Source organism: Hakea prostrata, chromosome 9 (assembly GCF_041222555.1).
Source record: "Hakea prostrata isolate BN-2017 chromosome 9, UWA_Hpros_2, whole genome shotgun sequence".
NCBI classification, from domain to species: domain Eukaryota; kingdom Viridiplantae; phylum Streptophyta; class Magnoliopsida; order Proteales; family Proteaceae; genus Hakea; species Hakea prostrata.
The window spans coordinates 3,714,507-3,737,695 of NC_142608.1; the positions used below are offsets into that span (position 1 = coordinate 3,714,507).

General features: G+C 37.7%; 2 protein-coding genes across 3 annotated transcripts; one reads left to right on the forward strand and one right to left on the reverse strand.

The window, feature by feature from the left end:
* Nucleotides 1–690: 690 nt before the first annotated feature.
* LOC149004120 (Protein phosphatase 2A regulatory B subunit family protein) lies at nt 691–9,483 on the forward strand. Its single transcript, XM_089167966.1, has 3 exons — nt 691–962; nt 1,182–2,664; nt 7,720–9,483. The coding sequence occupies exons 2-3, from the start codon at nt 1,387–1,389 to the stop codon at nt 8,107–8,109; spliced, it is 1,668 nt and encodes a 555-aa protein (XP_089024092.1). The 5' UTR covers nt 691–962; nt 1,182–1,386; the 3' UTR covers nt 8,110–9,483.
* Nucleotides 9,463–14,497, reverse strand: LOC149004121 (coiled-coil protein). Of its 2 annotated transcripts, none has more exons than XM_089167967.1 (5): nt 13,843–14,496; nt 13,365–13,486; nt 10,806–10,897; nt 10,283–10,369; nt 9,463–10,079 (listed from the first exon to the last, which is right to left on the reverse strand). In XM_089167967.1, exons 1-5 carry the CDS (start codon nt 14,211–14,213, stop codon nt 9,972–9,974), a joined length of 780 nt encoding a protein of 259 aa, XP_089024093.1. In that variant the 5' UTR covers nt 14,214–14,496; the 3' UTR covers nt 9,463–9,971. The 2 variants fall into 2 exon arrangements, with proteins under 2 accessions (XP_089024093.1, XP_089024094.1); XM_089167968.1 differs by having other exon boundaries at nt 10,022–10,092; nt 13,843–14,497.
* Between the last annotated feature and the right edge of the window lie 8,692 nt (nt 14,498–23,189).

The window sequence follows — 23,189 nt, forward strand, 5'->3', positions numbered from 1 at the left end:
ATAGTGGTGTTGATTTAGGATCCTTACATAATGCCTTGAAACCTGGTGGATGTAGTGGAGGAGATCTACGATTTAGCAAAGTGATTTACTTGTTGTGTTTCCACAATGTTAGGGAGCTCAACACCAGGGCTGACTACCTCTAGGGTTTCATCTTCCTTTTGTGAAATATTTTATTCTGCAATAAACCTCCCTAAGGCTCTTTCCAAGATTGTTACGGAAGATGCCACAAAGGAAAGTTTAGCAATGTCGGTGAAAACTACTACATGTATTATCGGGAAGGTTTCTAACATACCTTATGCTGGGAAGCATTGATTATTGCCAACTTTGCTGACGATTGATTAGTCGTGCTTCAATGTTGCGTAATTAATAGGCAGTATTGAACTGTGATTAGTGATGATCAAAAATATTTTTTTATTTATTTTTATTTTTTATTTTTTGAGCTACACTAACTAAAACCACAAAAAAAAAGTAAGCAAAATGGTCTTGACCACTTATCCCGACTGTACACAACTCAGTATTGTGCAGCTAATGCTACTCAGTATTGTGCAATTAATGCCCCGCAGTGTAGTTGAGCCCCACCAATTTTTTTTTTAATTTATTATTATTATTATTATTATTATTTTACCATTGATGGTGTCATATACTCTCATATGACGATTTTAGTTTCAAAATCTCCAAATTATATTCTAAACCAGCCACGAGGGCGAACTGGCGGTGAAGGGAAGTCTGCTTTGTACGGGCAGAGTAGAGTAGATGGTCTTTTTGGCCGTTTCCTTTTTCTCTCATCTTTCGTTCTCCCCTGGTCGTCTTCTTGTGGAAAGGAGCGTGACATTGCAAGTGGGAAAATTATAGTTTCAGATATTTCATTCGCAGGAACATCTCACAGTCAAGAACTCGATTTATGAAGAGTATCTTTTTTTTCTTCTGAATAGCTGGTTTTTGTTACCGATCATACGAACAATGTAAGTTTTACATTCTTTCATTTTGCTGTTCTTCTTTCTCTCTTTTAATTCTATTTACTCGATCTTCATCTGTTGTGAAAACATGACCCTGTTTCTCGTGTCGGATTTTATTTATTTCTTTTTTCTTTTTTCTTTTTAATTTGGTCGATTGAGCTTTGAATTATGGGTGTTCGAATCGTGTTCATGACGCGGATAATTCTTCATTGGTTTGAATTTCAGGCAGAAGGGATGGGAATCTGATTAGGGTTTTCGTGTATATGGCTAAATTCTGCAAGTCTTTTGTCTGAAATGAAAGAAGTGCTTGGGCTCTGAGATGTTTCGAGAGGGACTTTTGGTTGCATGTTCCATCTGGATGGGGGAGATCCTGAAACAGCCAGTTGTTGAAAGGGGTTAGGAACAGGAACTGACATTAGGATTTGTAAATATGATAAAACAGATATTTGGTAAGCTACCTAGAAAACCCTCCTCGAAATCGAACCCTAATGACTCTATGTCTAATGATGGAGGTGTTGCCAGTGCCGCTTCTCCATTTATAAATTCATCTCAAGGGCCCAACTCCGTTGGTTCTGGTCTTGATAATTCGAAGGCCTCTTCGGTCCCTGCTGGGAAAGCTTCAAATGCAAGCAGTGGTGCTTCGCGTAGTAACAATGGAGCTATCACGCAGCAATCGTCCAACAAGTCGAATGGAGGAAAGAAATCTGCAGCTGTTGCTTCCCAAGCGGGGCCGTTGCCACCATCCGGGGCCTATGAGGCACTTCCTAGCTTTCGGGATGTTCCCAATTCGGAGAAGCAGAATCTGTTTATTTGGAAACTGAACAGGTGTAGTGTTGTATTTGACTTCACTGATCCTTCCAAGAATCTTAAGGAGAAAGATATAAAGCGGCAGACCCTGCTAGAACTTGTAGACTACATTTCTTCTGTCTCTTCCAAGTTCAATGAGGTTGTGATGCAAGAGATTACAAAAATGATATCTGCCAATTTGTTCCGCACGTTTCCTTCCCCAAACCACGATAACAAGTTCCTGGAAACTTTTGATGCGGAGGAAGAAGAGCCCACAATGGAATCAGCATGGCCTCACCTTCAAATTGTGTATGAGTTCCTGCTTAGGTTTGTGTCTTCTTCAGAGACAGATGCCAAGCTGGCAAAGAGATACGTTGATCACTCATTTGTGTTGAGGTTGCTTGATCTTTTTGACTCAGAGGACCAGAGGGAAAGGGAATACCTGAAGACAATATTGCATCGCATCTATGGAAAATTCATGGTGCACCGTCCTTTCATCAGAAAAGCCATAAACAACATCTTCTACCGTTTCATCTTTGAAACTGAGAAGCACAATGGGATCGCAGAATTGCTCGAGATATTAGGCAGCATAATCAATGGGTTTGCATTGCCATTGAAGGAAGAGCACAAGCTTTTCCTTGTACGGGCTTTGATCCCATTACATAAGCCAAAGTGCGTGTCTATGTATCATCAGCAGCTCTCATACTGCATAATTCAGTTTGTAGAGAAGGACTTCAAGTTGGCAGATACAGTGATCCATGGACTTCTAAAGCATTGGCCTATAACTAACAGTTCAAAAGAGGTTATGTTCCTTAGTGAACTGGAAGAAGTTCTAGAAGCCACCCAAGCATTGGAATTCCAGCGGTGCATGGTACCATTGTTTCGACAGATTGGTCGCTGCCTCAACAGCTCACATTTTCAGGTACTGGGTTCATTTGTTTTTTTCCTCCCCCATTTTTTTTTCATTGCTCTGGTTTAGTTCATGGGCTAAAGATGACCTTCTTGTTATTTGTATAATGGGCATTGATAGTGTCCTCTTGGATTATTCACTTCCATTATCACACACTTGTTAGTGGGACCCTTAGGACTTTAAGATTGTGAATAAGCTGATAAGTTGGGGGGATCCATCATGAGCTCCATTTTTCACTGAGTCTACCTTGTCCTATTGGCTAGTCCATTGTATTTTGTAAATTGAACCTGGTCTTAACATTCCTCTCTTTTGTAAACTTAGCCTACTAAGCAGAGCTCTGGCTGATAGACTGTAGTTTCTATAATGTCAACTAATATTGCTTTTCTTTTATGATAGGTGATAGGAATATAGTACATTAATTTAATAGCATCTGTAGCGTATAGTGGGAAGATGGGAGTCAGTGGAGCCTTATACAATAAGTATGCCAGTAGTTGAATCTCCTACCAGAAACACAATAGGCCAAGATGAAGAATTAGTGGATGACAGTGGAAGCATCTTTTGAAGGGCTTGGTTTTCCTTCACCTAGGCGAAGGAGATAAAAGTATTATTTTCTATTGCATAGAAATGCAGGGGAGAAAAAAGAGTGCATATGCACAGTAGCTCAAGCTTCAATTTTTTCTTTTCTATTCATAGTCAATACATTGATTACTAGCATACGGATGATAAAAGAAATAGACTGCAATAAGGAAACAAATATACTAGTACTCTAAACAATTTATTATTTCCTAAAACTATCCCTATTCTTACATATACCACCCAAGTTAAAGATCTGTTTAAATGGTCATTGATAAGATAAATAATAAAATCCTGCATATCTACTAGAATAAAATCCATACTTGGACCTGCTTCTCAATCCGGGTTCCCAAATGGATATTGGTCGGGTATAAGAAGATGATGCATCAATGTGTTTTCTTTTCTTAGCTAATGGGCTGAGGGCTAGCCTATGACTAAAAGAGAAGTTGTGGAAGGACATTAGATGGAGGCTATTGGAGGGCAATGATCCTTGTAGCTGCCATTCTTACTGAATTTTTTAGCTGTGCCTCTTTCATCTTGCTTTTTCTTTGTTTTCCATCTTCTGTCATATCCCTTTTTCATGTATAATCTTTATGTCCCTCTTTCCCACCTTTGCATTTCCTCCAACCCCCCCCCCCCCTGCGCCTTTTCTCTTTCTTTATTTATTTATTTAATTTTTTTTGGTTTAGACCCCAGTTTTCCTTCTGTTTTGTTGTATCATGTAGCCAACCAGATTTTTATCAGCTCCAGTTTCATCCAGTACACCATTGGATGATTGACAGGTACCTTATTCTAATCCTAAAGTTAAAATTTTTCAACCCTTAACAATTCTCAAACCTCTAATCGATTCTCTCCCCTCTCGTCCGCCTTCGCCCTCTTTGGTTTTGGCAGAACCGGCCTCACCACCTCCACCTGTTGTCTCATATTCGCCTTCTTTGTCTTCGGCTCCACCAATCTTTCACGGGGTAACACAAAATGGTGGCATCGAAACCTGACCTAACTGAGAAGCTTCTGCTGGGGTTCATGCAATGGCCCATCCCTCTTTTTGAGTTATGTGTCGACACTAACGGAGCACCAAAACCAAATGCAAACCTAAGAAATTGTTGAGCAAGGGAGGCAAGAAGTTAAAAGAACTAGAATCTAACAAGAAAGAGAAGGTAGATGAAGAGATCTTGAATATTTTATCTAGAGATTTTCTGAGAATCACTCTTCAAAGCTTCTTTATGTTTTAAGTTTTAAGAACATTAGAACTCACTTGCTGCAAGTTGGCTCTTACTAATCAGTTATCCTCAAGTTTGGTACTGTTTGCTTGATCTCCCATTTGTAGCTTAATCGTGAAATAAAGGGTCTCAATTCATGGTGACAAGATTTTAACACCTAATCCTCAAAATTAGATCTTCTAAACCTTGATGCAAGGTTTAAAATATCGGTATGAGTATCGTATCGGTTAGGTGATTTTAAGAGACGTATCGTCCCATATCAAGTATTGTATCGTACTGATCAATGTGTTCTAATTCAATTCTATGGAGAGACGTATTGAGATGTATCGTATCGATTGTGTCCAATATAGATAGGTATCGACTAGTATCGTATCTTATTGTATCATATTGTGGGATACATTAAACCTTGCCTTGAAGTAATTGAAGCCCTGGGTACCGGTTTCAATTTGTAATCAATAGAGATTCAGCAGATCCATTGTTGCAGATTCAACTTGAATGCTCTCTGTTTCTTTGGTAATATCAATATCCTCTAATACAAATAGGTGATGAAAAAGCATGAGGTGGTAAACCGGTTCTGCCATTATCAGAAAAGGTGAAGCCGGTTCTGTGGGAACAAAGGAGGGAGAAGGCAGAGGAGAGGGTAGAGAATAGGTTAGAGGTTTGAGAATGGTTAAGGGTTGAAAAATCTTGACCCTAGGATTAGAATATGACACCTGTCAATCATCCAATGGTGCATTGATGAAACTGGAGCTGATAAAAATCCGTAGCCGACCCCATCAAGGTGGGACAAGGCTGAGTTTTTGGTAGTAGTAAAGGGCTGTCATATTTCTGAAACCCATAAAAGACTATAAAAATATGAGGAATTCTATGTCTTGAGTGTGTAGGTCATGAAATAGTCCTTTTCAGTGCAAAGCTCTTAAGCTTCAAAATTCTTACTGTTGGTTTTTCTATGGTTTTATTCTGGTTATAGCAAACTTTTCAGGTTGTAGATCAGAATCACTCATCAGATATCCATGGTTCTAGGTTATGTAGTGGTGGAGAAGCTCTTTGTCACACCGATGTTCAGATTTTTTTTCCCCACTGGCTCAAAATAGTATTATTCTACCCCACCCCCTCCTTTCTGAGAAACCCTTCCATATGTCTTGAACCTAACTCAATCCAGCTCTCACTCCTAGATCAGTGCTTTCTCACCAGAAAAAACTGGATACCCTTGTAAATCTTTGTCATCTTAATAGGCATTCTCAAGAGCCACCTTAATGCAAAGTTTGTTGTTTCTGTGGTTTCAACTGCTTGTGCTTGGACTTGCTAGTACAAAAGCTCATCACACTTTCTTTCCTTTGCTCTTTTTTCTTCTCTTTTTCTTTTTTTTTTTTTTTTTTTTTGGGGGGGGGGGGGGAGGGGTTGTAAGTTGTGGTTGTTGCGGGAGGAATGATGGTGGTTGCATTTGGAAAAAAGCTTTATGTCTATTTAAGGTAGCATGCCTGATGATTTCTGCTGGGCATTTAGAATTGAAGATCACTATTCCCTTGCATACATGTGCAACCATGAAAAGAAACTGTTGTGCTTTAGTGAAGTGACTTATGGGACAGAGGTAACAGCTAAAGCATGGCATAAGTTTTTACCGTGGAGGAGTGTACACATTAATATGTGATATTTCATATTCTGCTGGTGAAAATGAGGGTTTAAAAGTTGCAAGGATGGGGTGACGATTCAAGATCTTGTCTGTGTAACCTTGCACAGTTTCTGAAAACTTTGTGATTGTATTATTCTAACATTGAAATATGAGTGTGATATGATATCTGTTTGATTTGGCAGATTCTTATTGTTTTGAGAATGTTCAGATCTGTGTTCTCTCCTCTTATCTACACCTATTGGAAGAACCAGGACACCAGACTGTTGGATTTGCAGTCTACTTAGCACGTGTTATCGGATATTGGGCAGCCTAATGCAGACCAAGCCTGATCTGCAGTGGCCATCAGAGAGAGTAGAGAAAAGAATGAGAAGAAAGGGCAAGAGGAAGACATACAAAAAGAAAAGGGGGGAGGGGGGTTGGTTTTGAAGAAGAGTGGCCACACAGTCTCTCAAATTCACAAATTCAGGTTATGTCCTTAGTCTGTCATTCACAATGGGGGAATCGCACCATATATAAAGGAAATCGAATAACTCCTACCAGGACACTAACTTAAATTAGGAAACTAAAAGAATTAGAAACCAAAATATCCTTTGAATTTAACATCCAAACTGAATGAAATAAAATAAACTGAATGACATTATTTCTCCAAATGATATAAATTCCGAAATTTCTGCTAGGCCCCTCACTGATATCGGTCCCAGTTCAATTTGGGTTGAAGACCTAGCTGGGTTTGTCCAAGGTGTCATATCTGCATCAACTCTCCTGGGGTCAAACTTGTCCATGAGTTTCGTGAAATGAGAGAACCAGCTCCATGCAATTGACACCCACAAATGTCAACTTAGAGATGGGACAATGATCCAATGCATCTCATGGTCAACCGTCTAATGGTCATTTGAAGGGTGATTCACTTGAGAGATTCACTTGAGACTGAATACCTCATAGATTTGGAAGGCCCATATTTTCCCTAGCATCACTGATTAGCTTATGGATTTGTTGCTTTGAATCCTATATAATTGCATGAAGGGTCATAAGATTGTATGCGGATTCAGAGTTTCTTCCTGGGCAGTGTTTGCTTCCACACTTCATCTGTGATGTGCTAGCTTTTGGGGCCATCAGTAATTATGATCTGTGTATTCTGTTCAGTTTGAAATTGGTTGAACTTGAGATGAAGATGTGTGACTGATCTTTGGCTGTTGGGACAGTGATAGGATAATGATGATGATGGTTGTTAGAATAAGGGTTGTTCTAAGTTATGTTGTTTAGACAATATCTTGATTCTTGATGATGATCAGAAGATTCACATTTCCTATCAAATTTGGTCTATTTACTGTTTGCCTCGTTGGGGCTGTGTATTGAGCCAAAACTTAAGATGAAGTGCTCTTGGTGAAATTCTCTAATGATGGACATGTATTCCCCCTAGAAATCAATAGCTTAAAAGGACCAAGTTACTGCAACTCAATTTCCCACTACTTCCCATTCTATGTTGGAGTTATATCTGGTTGTTGAGAATATGATTTTGGTATAACGAAATGTTAATAGAATAAAAAAGAGACAATGTTGGCAATATCCATCTTTCTGAGATTCTAAATCAATGGTCATTGTTCGAGTAAAAGAGTTAATTGTGTTTCCTTCCTGTGGCAGGTGGCTGAGCGAGCGCTATTCCTGTGGAACAATGATCATGTACGAAATCTTGTCACACAGAATCGTAAGGTTATATTGCCCATAATTTTCCCAGCCTTGGAGAGAAATACTCGGGGCCACTGGAATCAGGCTGTTCAGAGTTTAACACTGAATGTGAGGAAGGTATTTATGGATATTGACCCAGAGCTTGTCGAGGAGTGCTTGTTAAAATTCCAAGAAGATGAGGCCAAGGAAAAAGAGAGGCAGGAGAAACGGGAATCAGACTGGAAGCGCTTGGAAGACGTGGCTGCCTCCAGGGCTGTTAGCAATGAAGCTGTTCTGGTGTCCCGATTTGTGTCATCCCTGGCTGTTGCAAAGTCTACTAGTCCAAGACCTATCGTTGGTAGTTAAGAGAGCCGTTAATCCTGTAAATGATCCAGATCATGGTTGGGGTAGGGGAGACCTCAGGGGGGATCCATTTCCCTGTTAATTATATATATTTTGGAACCCTGCGGTGTGAAGATGACGAATGAAAATGGGTTCTGTCTTTTGAGTTAGTCCCATTTTTTGACCAAAAAAAGAGTTTAGTCCCATTTTGGGCTGTTGATCTCTCTTAGGGTTCTGCCAGCGAATTACATGCGTGTATCATAAAGGATTTGCTTATGGAGGTAGTGTCTGCAGATATCATGCCTGCTGATCTTTTATTTTATCTTTTTTTTAATGATGATGCAACAGAATTCTGGCCTTCTTGCTCTTGCTGGGTGATTTTCCCCCTGGTTGAGGCATTGAAATTTGCCCAGTCAGAATGAAATTGTAAGGCAACTTTGTACATAAACCCTCTCTTTCTCATACACACAAAGATGGAGTGCCTCTCTTCCTCTCACATCTGCAACAGGCCCTAGAAAATTGGAGCATGAAAGAGCACTTCCGTGGAGAAGTGGCTGCACAAGCATGGTTAACCTGGAGAATACAGTAAGAGATACCAGCCTGTTGGTCAAAAAACCTTTATGGGTTTTATGCCAAATTCCTGCTGTGGCTGAGCCGCTCTGGCTTCTGGCAACAAGAACTAGTTATGGCTAATGAGTTCTAGTGGAGACTCATGCACTTAACATAGTTCTTCAATCTAATCTCACAGTACACTTCTGCAACAAGGATTTAAGGGTGGCGGATGCAAAACCCACTTTGCTTCACAGGATTACTAAGAAGAGTCACCACTGACTGCTTGGATCAATTGACTACTAACAAGAAAGACGACTTGAAACCGAGAGTAAGGCCAACCATAGCATCGTGGTTGTTAGTCTTCTTGTACCTGTGGAAGCCAATTTCTTCAAGTGATTTTCTCCTGCGATTTGCAGGGATGGAGCAGAATGAAATGGTTAGGACTTGGGACTAACTGATCCAGGGTGGACCACAGTTTGAATACATGGTGTTTTGTTACAATCCCATATCAGCAATGTATAAGCTAACCTCACATCAATTCCTTGATACGGGTTGATAATGTTGGAACTGGATCTCAACTGCAAATCCATTTCAGATATGCATGTGTACAATTATACAAACCTTGATGTCCTGAGCTTTTCTGGGTAAACCCCAGGAAGCAGGGGCCATAAACAGATTAAGTATGCACTCTCTATTGAAATACATACCAAGTCATACATAAAGACTAGCATGTCACTGGGCATTGAGCGAGGCACATTCCAAAGTTCCAAACAGCAAGAAATTAAGCTCTCCAACCAAAAAATAGATACTAAGAAAAAGTAAAAAATTTTGAAATGAATTCATTTTCTTTTGGCCCCTGGAGACCAAATCAAATCATTTCAGTAAAAATGTGGGTTGATCCATAAAAAATTCTGATTTTAGTCAAAATTTCTTATAAATTAATATGTAATCTGCCATTATTTTCAGCAGTAGCTATTGAAGTTAGAAACCGTGTGAAAATTTGGTTCCCTGCTTTACCAAAAAAATTTGGTTCCCTGACAATCAGCACCTGAATAGCGACTCAAACTTCACCTCCCTAAGCAGCAACTTAGACCTATCTAACCTCCAGCCTATTGGAAAATTAAGAAACATGCATACACAAAAACACATCATCCACCCAAAAATTTATTTGAAGAAACATAGAAACACAGACACAAATCTGCACATAAAAGGGTAAGAACAGAGCTGATAAGTCATTGACATATTTTACAAATGTTCCCTTCGAAGAAGTGTACATACAGCCACAACGAATGATCCCACTTACTGTTCAACAAAATGGAGAATATATGCATGAATCAGCTGGATGTCCTTGCACCTAATCTCTTGGAAAGCTCTTTAATTATAGGTTTCTCTTTAATTTCTTCGTCTCTTTTGACGTTCCATTTCTTCGACATATTTTCAGCCTGGAATTGAATGCTACATTTAGTTCATCATCAAATCAATTACCTTGACAATCAAAGTTATATGATTAAGGAATACAATTACAATATGATTGATTGTTACTTTCTTAATCTTATCTATTGTCCAATGCATTCCAGATTCAGCCACACCCCCAAAAAAAGACAAAAAAGGGATCCCCCAAAAAAAACCCTGTTCAGCAACTTACCCAAACTTGTAGTGGCACAAATTGCTCTCTAAACATCTCAAATTTGGGCTGGAGGATGTCTTTGCCTTTGTTTTTGATGTCGTCACTCTGTTAGAATAACCACGATGTCTCAATATAAACCAGAAAGAAAGATTGTACCGACAAGGAAAAGAACGGAAATAACGATGCATATTAACAGAACCAATCATAAGACTTTATCCATAATTATTGTTATTATTATTTCTTTTCTTGGAGGGGTGGAAGAGATCAACTATGTTACAATTAGCTGAATGCAGATACAATATTCCGTGTACCTTGGACTTCCCTTTGCTGAGGGGAGGGGAAAAAAAAACAATGCCCTATATGTACCCAAGCAAATTGATGCAAAATACTCAACATTATTCTTTTCAACTTATCAATGGTAAAGAAAATTATCTCAATTTGATTGACATTCTCCTATTTCATTAACTGAAGAAACCACACAGTTGCATGATACAGGAGGCATTTCAAGCCAAATGAATTAATATAGACAAGATCTACTTACATTTTGCATCTCCAGCTTGGAGGCTATCATTGCAAATGTTAAGGTGGACCCTCCGAAGACAAGTGCAGTGGCAACAAAGAATGCCATCCCAACTACAAGACAAAACACCCGCATTAAAAAAGCCTGACAGCATACACTGGAGAGGAAGTACCAACGATGAACAATCAATTAATTTTGGAAGGAGAAGACCAAAACATTATAAACAAAGAAAGTGCTAGCTGAACTAACTGAAATGTTGTGTTAATAAAAAGTCTTTTTCTGGAATTTATCTCTTGATTACTTTGGGGGGAAAATACAAATGAACCCCACATTTTGACCTTCCTTTGTGGGTAAGACCAGATTATTCAAAATAGAAAAGAACACTAAGAACATGTTTTAAAACAAAGAAGTTGATAGCTAACCAATCTGATGTTAGCAGAAGTTGTTGTTATGAAACTTCTTTTAACTGTTTCTTCTTCATTATAACTCTATCCATAAAAGAAAAAGGATGAAAAATTATGAAATCTTAGTGCTTTAGAAAGCCAAATGGTACATAGCATACCTTAGCTAGTTTATATCTGGAGAATGATAAGCCCCTAATAACCCACATCTACCAAAGGAAGAATAAGAAGAGAAGCAAAGAGCAGGGAGACAGTCCTATCAGCAGGGGACTAGGGGCATGATTCTATTGGGCAGCACCCATAACCGAAAGCATGCAGAGGAGCTTCCAGGTGGCAGCAGAGGAAGTTTGTTAGAGAGGAGGAATAAGAGAAGACAGGAATGGCTTACCTGAGGGGGAGGAGAAAAGTAGACAAGCGGGTGCTTGAGGAGAGGGCAACCTCTCAGGGAATGGCCTAGCCATTGGGATGAACTTGTTCATCAATATTCTATGTAGTTTTTCTTAATTTCAGAAGTTCTTACCAGTTAGTAGGAGCAGTCTGTAATGATCCGCTATATCCAAATCAGGGAAGCTTAAGGAAGTCGACTGTTATCCCATTATCATTCTATAGTTAATGCAGTTTTTGAGTTCATCGCTTTCAGCCATTAACTCTTTATATTTGTCAGCAGAGAAGAGATTAATGGGGGTTTATCGAGGGTCTTATCAGAGAACAAGATGAAAACAAGCAAACTAGAAAAAGATTACAGCACCAAATACATCATTTCCAAAGGATCATTACAATATTTGGAGAGCAAGATGAAAACAGCCAAACTAGAAAAAGATTACAGCACCAAATACATCATTTCCAAAGGATCATTATAATATTCGGAGAGCAAGATGAAAACAGCCAAACTAGAAAAAGATTACAGCACCAAATACATTATTTCCAAATGATTATTATAATACTCTTTTGTCTTTTTTTGTGGACAATCATTACAAAATCACAAGGAGAAAATGTTGAAGACACTATCCATGCATAAAGCTAATATAGTTGGAGCTCAGTCTTTGCATACTTCTATGGTGTATAAATACAAGCATTCTTACCATTGCCATTTTTAGCAAATGTGTGAATGTTCTCTTCCTTTTCCCTTCATTAATCACCTTCTCCAACTTCTAGGAGCCCAAGAAGCAAATTCAATTCACACACTTCTTTTCTTTTTTCTTTTTTCTTTTTTTTTTTTTTTTGGGGGGGGGGGGGGGGGGGAGGATTGGGGTAGGAATTTGAGGGGCATTGTTCCAATTCTTCTCCACATGCTCTATGGCCAAATAGGATGGATCATTTTCTGTTAGTCTATATAATGAGTCTTACTACCTTTTTAACTTTTCTATATTTCCCTGTAACTATGCTATCCTCTGCTTAAAGCCAACAGCATTCAGAGGCAGTGGCCCAAGCAAGGGAAGGAGTGAAAACCAAACCAACTTATTACCCCCAATCCTGGCACCTGAAAAATGAACAAAAAAAACGAAAGAAAAGAAAGAAAGAAAACCCTGTCCCCAGTAAACCCCCCCCCCCCCCAAAAAAAAAAAAAAAAAACCACCATAAATGGAATAGGTGACAAATTGAATATTTTATACTTTATACAGACATTTCATAAGAAGCACCTTCCCGAAATATGTAAGAAAAACAAACAATCAATTTTCATTGAAAATATATAGTATATAACAAAGAAGAGGTTCAGATAATTCTTTCAAAATCAACCTCATTGTAAAGCAGAACCTGGATAATTAGTGTCTATAATATTGTCCACAAGTTAAGCATCCAAAAATATGAAAATCACTGGTGAACCCCTCTCACTACCAATCAGAAAACTTTCTTGTGCATACTCTTTCTACAAAAAAAAGAAAACGCAATCCAAGACAAGTCAGCATGTCTAATCCAAAAGTTTTAAGCTATCAGGCAGACAGGCCCAACTAGTATGATTAGGCATCGAATGTCCCAGAGTTTCTAACATGGGATATTTCCAACAGACAGTGGAGTTTTGTACTTAATAATGAGTGCAAACTTAATTCACATGAGAAAGAAGTTTCTCACTAGCAGTTCTAATGGTTTATGTTCACTTTAAAGCACTGGAACATAAGCTATTAGATACATTGAGAAATCTCAAATGACGAATATCCAACTGAATATAAGATAAACCTACTTCTTGAGAGCCCTTCAGCTGCGGCCTTCATCTTCTCAGCATTAACAGGAGTATGCCCGACATGGCGTAACCTATTGGCTGTTGAGGCTAAATTGTGGTGTTCTACGGAAGGCAATTCCCACCTGCACGAAATAGTAAATTATGAACCCAGATTATTATTTTCCAGTTTCCTTCAAGAACTTTCCTCCTCCAGCAAGCTCAAATTCATGAAACAGAAAGCTAAGAAACTTTCTCAGATTGCACCAAAAAAACCCAAAAGTAGATAGACATTCACATGGAGCTTCCTATGTAAGCCGTAATTTGGATTCCCAAAACAATCAAGAAGCAGAAATTCGGTTCATCAAAATAGAAAATTAAACAGAACGTAAGCGCTAGTATGGAACAAACGAGCATAAATCAAATTCGAACACAATCAAGCTGAAACAAAATCTCAGACGAACCCATAAAGGAAAGTAGTAAGAAAGAAAGAGAGACGAACCTTTTGGGACCAAAGGTCACTTGAGGAAGAGAAACGTAAGCACGAAGAGGGTTGATGGCATCGGGAGACACAGAAGGCGCTTTGTTGGGATCGGCACGAAGAGCCCATTTGGAAGCGGCATACAGAGAAGAATCTGAAGGGGGTTGTTCATAGAGCTTCCAAGACAACGAATGTTTAAGAACCTCAGGGAGAACGTCTGCTTTAGCTTCCTCGTCAATAATCAGAGAAGAAGAAGAAGGAGAATTAGACGAGGAAGAAGGTAACTTATCGTTTATCTTAATCTTCTGTGCGAGACGCATTGTGGCATTTTTGGATTCCTTTAAGAAGTAAGAACCTTCTTTGCTTGCCAATCTCCCTGCTAAGAAACTCATTCTTTTCTGGGTTTTCCTCCCTTGTTTCGTTTCCTTCCAATTCTCAGAAGAAATTTCTAAAGATACCAGAAGTTTGTTGAGAACAATTAATTCCAGTTCTAAACCGTACCATCAATCTTGGCTCTCAAGGATCCTAAATTAGTTTGTTTGTACAGAATTTTGATCGAGTCATTGGACAGGCGGTGCCAGTTTGTGTTTATTTGAAATAGAATTGGTGGTTGTCTTTCTCACTCAAAGGGAGACGACGATTAATTTCTGACTCTTTTCCTTTCTTGTACAACAGAATTCCATCAGTGCTCACGTTAATCTTTCGTGTTTTTTTTTTTCTTAGTAAAAACGCTAATCTTCCTCTCATGCTTTTCATTACGGATAGATTCATGAGTCCAGATCAAAATTAGTCAACTGAATTATTTTTTTCCTATCAAAAAATCCAGCTACGAAAAAAACTGACTTTTTTTTTCTTTAATTTTCTAAAACCAGTAAGAGTACGTTTGAAAATTTTTTTTTCTGGGCTAAATGTACACTTGAATTTCAGTCTTCAAATAGGAAAATCTTAGAATTTGATTTCGATGTGGTTGAAGCCAATCCCAAAAACCCTAGAAATGGTTTCTAGAGTTGATATCAATAGTTGTAGTTTACTCACAACACACAAACCCTAGAAATGGTTTCTAGAGTTGATATCAATAGTTGTAGTTTACTCACAACACACAAAAATTGGGATTAGTAATGTAATTAGATTTTGAATTGGGTGTAGTTATAATCTTTTGAAATTTACATAAGAAACTTGTGTGACGTTGTACGTTATTTTTTTTAGTCTTGTTAGTGTTTCTTATTTGGAAAAGTTAAAAAATTGGCTGAAAATCGTTTTGTTTCACATTATTTTTTAACATAAATTAAAATTTACCAAAAAAAAAAAAAAGAAGCCTTCAAGGAACACTTATGACTTATGATGCGTCTATTCTTCAAAGTAAAAATTAGAAGCAGATTGGGTTTAGGTGAAGCTGTTTTAAAGCGAGTATTTATGAAATTTGACACTCTAAATATATAACCTTGGCAATTTTCTTAAATTTTATTATGATTTCCAAATTTGTTTCATGAAACTGATTTTATTGGGCCTACGAGAATTGAGCTTGCTTTCAAAAATAAGTTTTATTAAATGTCTAAAAAAATGTTTTTGCTTCAAGAAACACCTTGAAACTATTGATGGTGTTTCTCCATATAGAAACATTTGGTGAATTATCAAATGGGTTTCTAGTACTTGTCTTTTTCATTTTCATGTTGTAAGAACCTTCTAGATGTAGTTAAAGTCAATTTTTTTTGTGAATAATTTATTTATTGAAGGATAACAGCTGAAGAAATAACATGAGCTGGAACCAAGGAATTGAAATAGGTCAAGCCCTCAAAATCTCGCCCTCCGTACTAGGTGATCAGCTAAACAGTTGATCTGCCAACGAATAGAACAGAGATGACATGCCCCAAGTCTATCTCTCAAGTTTATTATATCCACGATAATGGGCTCTCATGGTGGATCCACATTTGAAGGACTGTTGAGTATATTAACGAGCTCAAGACAACCCAGCTCAAAAAATATCATGTCTAGTGTCAACCCCTTCTACAATTTTGTGTAGCATTGCTAGTCTCGCTATCTGGGCTTCGGCCATAAGGAGTGAAGATGTTGTATTGTGCTCTGATACAACCAACAAAGGAGCATCTCTACTATTTCTTATTACAAAGCTGAGGCCTACCTGATTTGTCCCTTCCTGTAAGCAGCATCACAATTAATCATATGGGCGAATCTTGATGGGGTGATCCAAGATTGTTGAGCTATAGATACACTGTTCATGGGTTTACCCAAACAATCCCCATTTTAGGTTGGAACACCAATCCAATATCTTCACTTGTTTGGGAACATGGACTTCTATGACCCAAAGGGCTAGCGAACGACGCAGCTTTAACAAGTTGGCAATTTCTACTTTTAAAGTGAAGTTTCTTCATGGCTTCTCCAATAGCCAATCCTTTGGCCAGACTCTCCACATGAAGTGTCAAATTTTACAGTACTTTCTCAGGGACTTGTTTCCATGCTGCTATATGAGAAGAAGATGCATGGGTCTGTTGTTGGACTTGCATTCAGCTTCCTCACAATGCTTTCTACAAACATCCTTCACTGTAACCTTACCATTTTTTGAGCCTAGCCAAACCATTGCATCCTTTCTCGTGAATAGAGAGAGCTAGATCTTCTGAATTTTCGTTATCCTCCCAAATGTTTATTAAATTTTCAATTCCTACCTTTCGAATTGTATGATTTTTTAATTCTTCTAAACCCATTGAGATGCTCTTTCAAGCCCATGAGTCTTGAGATTTCAAAATACAAAATTCGATGGCATCCATATATTTTCTGTTTCTAAGGATGATTCCAGTGCGTAGTGATGACTGATTAGCAGCTATTAGGATTGCAGTAGAGTTGCGTTGAGATGATCTAAGTATCCCAGCTACAATACATACTTCTATATTGCTGTCTGAGCAACATCAAATTTTTTTTCACTTCTTAGAATTGAGATTTCTCCGAGTCAGTTTATGCACATTTTGATTATTCTTCTGAAAACACTAGAGATAATTATTATATATAATTTAAATATTAGGTAGAACTTTGTTTCTTGATTCCAAGAGAATTCAAACTCTAGTCTCTTACGTGAAACTGAAAGCATGCTACAATGTAACTCATGATCTCCAAATCCCTCCAAATGTCCAAATGATAGAAGCTTCTCAAGCAGCCACCCACCTGGGTTCACTTTTATTTTCTTGTAAATGCGACGGACACGTAAGCAGCTGGGATATTGGGAAGTTCTGTTTGATCTTTGACGTGGCTTAGCTCTGGCTTCATCTTTTTTGTGGCTAACCGTTAATGGAGTTAATAGGGGTATAGAATAAATTTCGTCTCATCTATTGGAAGGTTCTTAACGTCTCACAAATCACATCAGAACCAGACATTAGGGTTTTAAAAATGAGACTGGACCGCATTGGTTGGACCAATACTAGGAATGGATTTTGGGTTTGAAAAATTCTACCAAACCAAACCACCTGGTAAGGCACATCAAAACCAATAACTTGGTCATAGATGAAAAACCAGATAAACCACTGAAACTGGTCGGACCAAAATTGCTACCAACTTTGGATTATTTGTGTGATTATTTATTAAACCAACCGGGTTGGACACCCACTTTAGTGTGAAGACAAGGGCTTTAACCATACGTTTAGTGTATACTCTTGTTTGTTTCTATGAATTTGTATGTTAAAGTGGATAACCCCATGGAAGGATTCCAAAAGGGAAAAGGAAATGTGTTACCAAAATCATTGTACATAGGAAAGCGACCGAAGGTGTTCCTTTGGTATATATTATCCTATGGAAAAGGCCAAACAAAAGGTCACCCTATATTCCTTCCGTAGGGATTCTCATGGATTCTCACTGATTAATAGTGTTGTTGGGTTGGTGAAGAAATAAATGAGACTTTACTATTCTCCTCACTCCTCAGCTTCCCAACCTGCTACTCTTCTTCTTTCTCTGATCTAAAAACCCAACTGTGCAAGAATGGAAATACACAAGTGAAACCCAATTGCAGAAACACGAAAAAAAGTGTAGATTTTTCATTATCAAATACTATTGCTCACACAGTCACACTGTTCATGAAGAAAATTAAACGAAAAGTTAAAGATTTATATGGGCCTCTTTCTCTCTCTCTCAATCTGTGGTTTAAGGGATCGATTACAAGCCTACGACAAATTAGCAAAAAAACTCTAACTAGATCAAAGACACAGATGGGTCTTACCTTGAATATTATCTTCTGTACAGAATCTCTATGGAGCATTACTATCTATATAGCCTGTATTATGCATCAGAGCCACCTGGAAGTTGATCCTATCAAGCTTGGTCGTCTTTAATCTCTGAAATGAATTAGCTCTTGAAGAAACAGCAAAACTAGCTTAGAATCGCCTGTTGTGAAGTGGGTTTGATCCTGTTGGTACCCTTCGCTTCTCTGAGTCCAAATCTCTTGATTGGCTAATGGGTTTTGTAGTGGAGCCAATTTTGGGGTTGAAAACTTCTTGTTGTTCAGGTGCAGCTTCAGTTAGAACTCTGAAAGTAAAACTCTTCCGAAGAGCATCAATTCTTGGAGACATGGATACAAGGAGAAAAGCAAGTAGAAGACATGAACAGATGCGATTCAGATTCATTTCGAATCAGAGATGAGAGAAAGAAAGAAAGGATACGGTGAATAAATCAAGAGGGAGATTTAAGTTTGTCAAACTTAGAACATGAGGGTCACTATTTGGGAAAGGCCGGTGGCGATGGAGGTGGTGGCGGTGGTTGTGATGGAGAACCCACTTGTATAGGGCGGTGAGAGCCAATGACAACCTTCAAGGCTTTTTAAGGAAGGAAAGAGAAACCTCAGATAGATGTGAACTTGGCCGTAGAAGTGCTGCTTGTCTACCACGGCACAACTGTTGATATATTTGACTATTCGGAGAAAGGCTCTTCCATGTTGCCAATGTGTAGGATCCTACTTCCTAGGCAGCCTGAGACGGTTATAAATAAAGGTTTGGGTTATGTTTGTGGTTCTAATTCTTCCACAGGAAGTAGAGGGTAGAGGGGTAGTATGGTAAAATTCGATCCAAAATTTACAAATATGTATTACATGTTCGCCTACCAAGTCATTGTGACATTTAAAATTTTCGTTTTAAAATTTTGAGTGAGAATTCTTGTAATGTCTTGTCTTATTTTTATGAAACATATGACATTGCATTTTAGGGCCTGTTTGGTTATTTAAATCCAAATATTTCAAATCCATGGATTCCTAAATGGGTACTTGTTTGATTGTAAAACATTCATGGATTCATGAAATCAAACAAGCCCCAATGTATGAAGCAGCATTTGACTTTTGACAAAAGAAAATAATAATAATAATAATGTGTGAACTGTGAAGTGCATTAAATCTCTCGTTTTGGATTTCTTTCTGTTTCAATTCGCTGGATGCCCTTATACAATCCGCTTTGCTGACTTGCTGTGCGGAAAACTTGCTTCTGGATCTCTGAAATATTTTGTAAAAGAAAACCGAAAATGACATAAACACCCTTTGACTTTTGGACAATTCAACATCCAAATGATGCTAAACAAAAGCAAGTGGTCATCGATAAAAGCACACTAACAAAAAAGTGCGGACTCGTCGAAGTGCTTCGTCCACTATATACATATATTGGGTAGTTTAGTAATATCACATTGTCGGAAATCCCCTAAAAGTCAGATTAGTTGAAAATAACCCTTTTTTCTTGAGGTCTAAGTTTTGACCCCAAAACAAATCCTTTACCGTTAGATTAGAATAACTCTTGTGGGTCCCATTAGCCATATCCAATCTTAGGATGCAGAGAGCTTGGCCGGTTGAACCGTTGAAGAAATTGCATTCTTCGGTTTCACTTCAGCCGAGTCAAAGATCAATCTCTCTCTAGACTCTCGTTTTTTATTTTTTCTTTTTGTCAAACTCGTTTTCATTTTTGGAGAATGATGATTACGAAGAAGAAGAAGAAGGCCACCGACTGAGCCCGCAGAAGTAGGAGAATGAAAAGGCCATAAGCGTGTGTGGACCGTTGGTGCCGCTCCCTCATGAGCAAAGAGTTTTGAATATGAATTCTTTTTAAAGCTTTTCGATGTAGAAGACAACTGTTCTAAGCTTGTTAAAAGGTTCTTTAATGTAAAATTATATTCATTTCAGTCAACCCTTTTGTTGTAGAGATTTAAAGTCAGCGATATAAAACTTCAAATCTGATTTGGGTTTTCTGTGATTGATTGCTTCTGAAGACACAAATGTTCTTGAAAAACCCATTAATTACATGAAAAATCTCTAATTAATTAATTAATCCCATGGTTAAAGGATTTGATGTGATTATGTTCCCAATGATGGAACCATCCAATTCCCCATGCTTCTTGAAGTTTGAAGCATGAAAAAATGAAAAGTAATGGCCCCTGTCCTGTCAAAATCGTGTCTTCCCATGATCTATCTTTACTGCAAAATTTATTTGTTCTTGTGTAGTTGAAGATGAAGATGAAGATGGTGACCATACAATGGAAGAGGAGGGAATGAGGAATGAGGAATGAAGAATGAGGAAACGTTATGTTTATATTTCATTAATTTTGACCAGCAACATCAACAAGGCAAGGGACCAAAGGCTTAAAAAGCTTCACGGATTAATGGAGTCCAGTCACATCATACCACTGGGGTGAGAAGTGAGAAACCAGTTCTGTTGGAAATTCCAGAACTTTTCATTAATTAGGTATTGTGCTTGATCTACAAATGACGAGTTCATCTCTGAATGTGAAGTTATTGCAAACTATATATAGAGATTGACAAACCAAACCACCATAACGAAAGCTACCAACCTTATTATTATTGTTTTTTTCTTCTTTCTTTTTTTGGCCAGAATATCAAAGCATTCATTAAATAGAACATCCAAATCTACAATAACATGTTGACATTCCCTTTGCGGTTTTGACTCTCTCTGGGCCTCGCCATTACTGATTACCCACATGTTCATCCATGCACCAAAAATCACTGCTACTTAATTACCCATTCTTACATTCTCTGCTGTCCTAGTCTGGAGTTGTCCCCTACTTTAATGTTGATGAAGCAGAGGCTAAAGTTATTAAGGCAGAATAGTAGTTGGACGCGCAGAGAGAGATGGGGGAAGTAGTTAATGCTTCAATTCAGAGACCAAATTCAGGCTTTTCAGCTCCCAATTTCATAGTAACAGAGAAAAAGCTGTCAACATTAGAGCTGGTTTGCATTAGAGATGTTACTTTCAGGTGGGCTTCTCACTTAAAAGATATTAACCAAAATCAGCAACTAAGATTTCCGTAATTCACACAAAAGAGGGAAAAGAAGAAGAAAAGAAGAACAAATTTTCCATATAGGTAGGATCTACTACTATTGTGTTGCAGAGAAGCATCGGGGAGCACATTGTTATCCCTTGACAGGAAGGTGCTCAATCTAGGGACTCAACCCAAACACGAGAATCATGTCTATGTGCCCTTGGAAACACCAAAAGGTTCGCTTCTCATGTGCAAAAGCATGTAAGGTGCGGGCTTTTAGCTACCCATGGTTGTATAGCAATATTCTTGTTTCTTGTGTTTCTTTATATTTTTGGAACAAAAACAACCCAAATCATATATGCATTATACAGTCTATTTCTTACGGGTTTTCTTCTTCTTTTTTTCAATTTCTAAATGAACAGGCATTTTGAACAATTTTGAGCCTACTTCAAAATTTTGTTACAGAAATGTTTATCTTCCCATATAAGCATATACATGATTTCAGCATCCAGAAACAATGAAAAACAATCAAAATGCGTAGAGCCAAGAAATAATGTTTCCTTACCCATAAACAGGAAAATGAAACATAAACATTACTATACAACCCTTCATTACTCATATGCTATTGGAATGCAAGATCCACTCTTCCAAGCAAACTTTATTTTTTCCTAGTATTAAATTTGCATGGAAAACAAATTATGCGAAGGGAAATTATTGCATTAGATGGTATATCGTACACTTTATTCTAAGAGTGCTTTTTATTAAGTTAGGCCTAAATTCTTGATTGCCCACTTAAATGTGAAATATTTCAAACAGCCCACAATTGACTTTTTATCAAACCATCAAGTTACCCACAGTTATTTGAGAAAAAAAAAATATCATCTACTCTGTGCACAGTAGGCTGAAAAAGCAAATAAATTGTAAAGATATTTTGGACTTTTCAAATTTGAAATCAAGCTTTAAATCTCAGCTTGTTATTTGATATAAGAAGTAACAATAGAGGATTTTTTTCTATTATTTTTCTGTTAACTTTGAAATTAAAATGACTATTTTAGCCATGAATAAAGAGAAATATAAAAATTTATCTTTCTCTTTTTCTATGACTTAAATATTTTTATATTTCTCTTTTCCATGGCTAAAATGGTCATTTCAATTTCAATGTTAACTTAACCTTAGATAACTTGATATTTGAAACAAAAATAAGATATTTCTCACTTAAAGTACACAAACAAGAATTTAAACTCAACTTAAGTAAGCACCATAAATTAATAAACAAATAAAATAACTCTCTTTCTAATTCTTATCCTTTTTTTTTTTTTTTTGGGGTGAAGAATTGAATTCATTTAAAAGAAAAACCCCTGGGATACAAAGTACCAAGTACATCAAAATGCAAAAGCCAAAGAACGAAAGGAGGGGGGGGAGAGAAAGAAAAAGAAGAAGCCTGAGAAACAACAGCATAAGAAGCTAATCTATCAGCTACAGAGTTGCCTTCTCTATGTGTATGATTTACAATTAAAACATCAAACAGAGAGGAAAGGCTGAAGATATCATGTATGTAATGGTTGATCTTCCAAGGTGGAGTCTCTGATTTGTTGTTAATCAGACTAACAACAGCTTCATTGTCACTTTCAATAATTATTTTCTTTAGATTGAGGGAGATAGCTAGCTTCAGTCCTTCTCGAATTGCAGTAGCTTCCATTTGAATGGCTTGTGAGTTTCCTCCTTTACAATAGAAGGTGAAGAGAGTGTGACCCAAGTGATCACGAGCAATACCACCAAATCCAGCGTGGAAGTTGTTAGAACCCTTGCTGATTGTAGCTCCATCAACATTGATTTTAATGAAATGCATAGGAGGTGCTCTCCATTTAATGCTTTTGAACTCTTTTCTTGATCTGCTATGCTGATGAAGGGCTAAATGCTCTACAACTATTGATCGAGCTGATCTCCATATATGATATGGATTACTCCTTGGTCTAGAGTGAACAACACTATTGAAAGTTAACCAAATGTGCCACACCATAAGCAAGTGTTGTATGAGTTCCTCTAATTTTGAAATGTTTCTTCTTGCTGATTTTAACCAATGAGAAATCTGATCTATAAGATTTGTGGATCAATTCCACCAA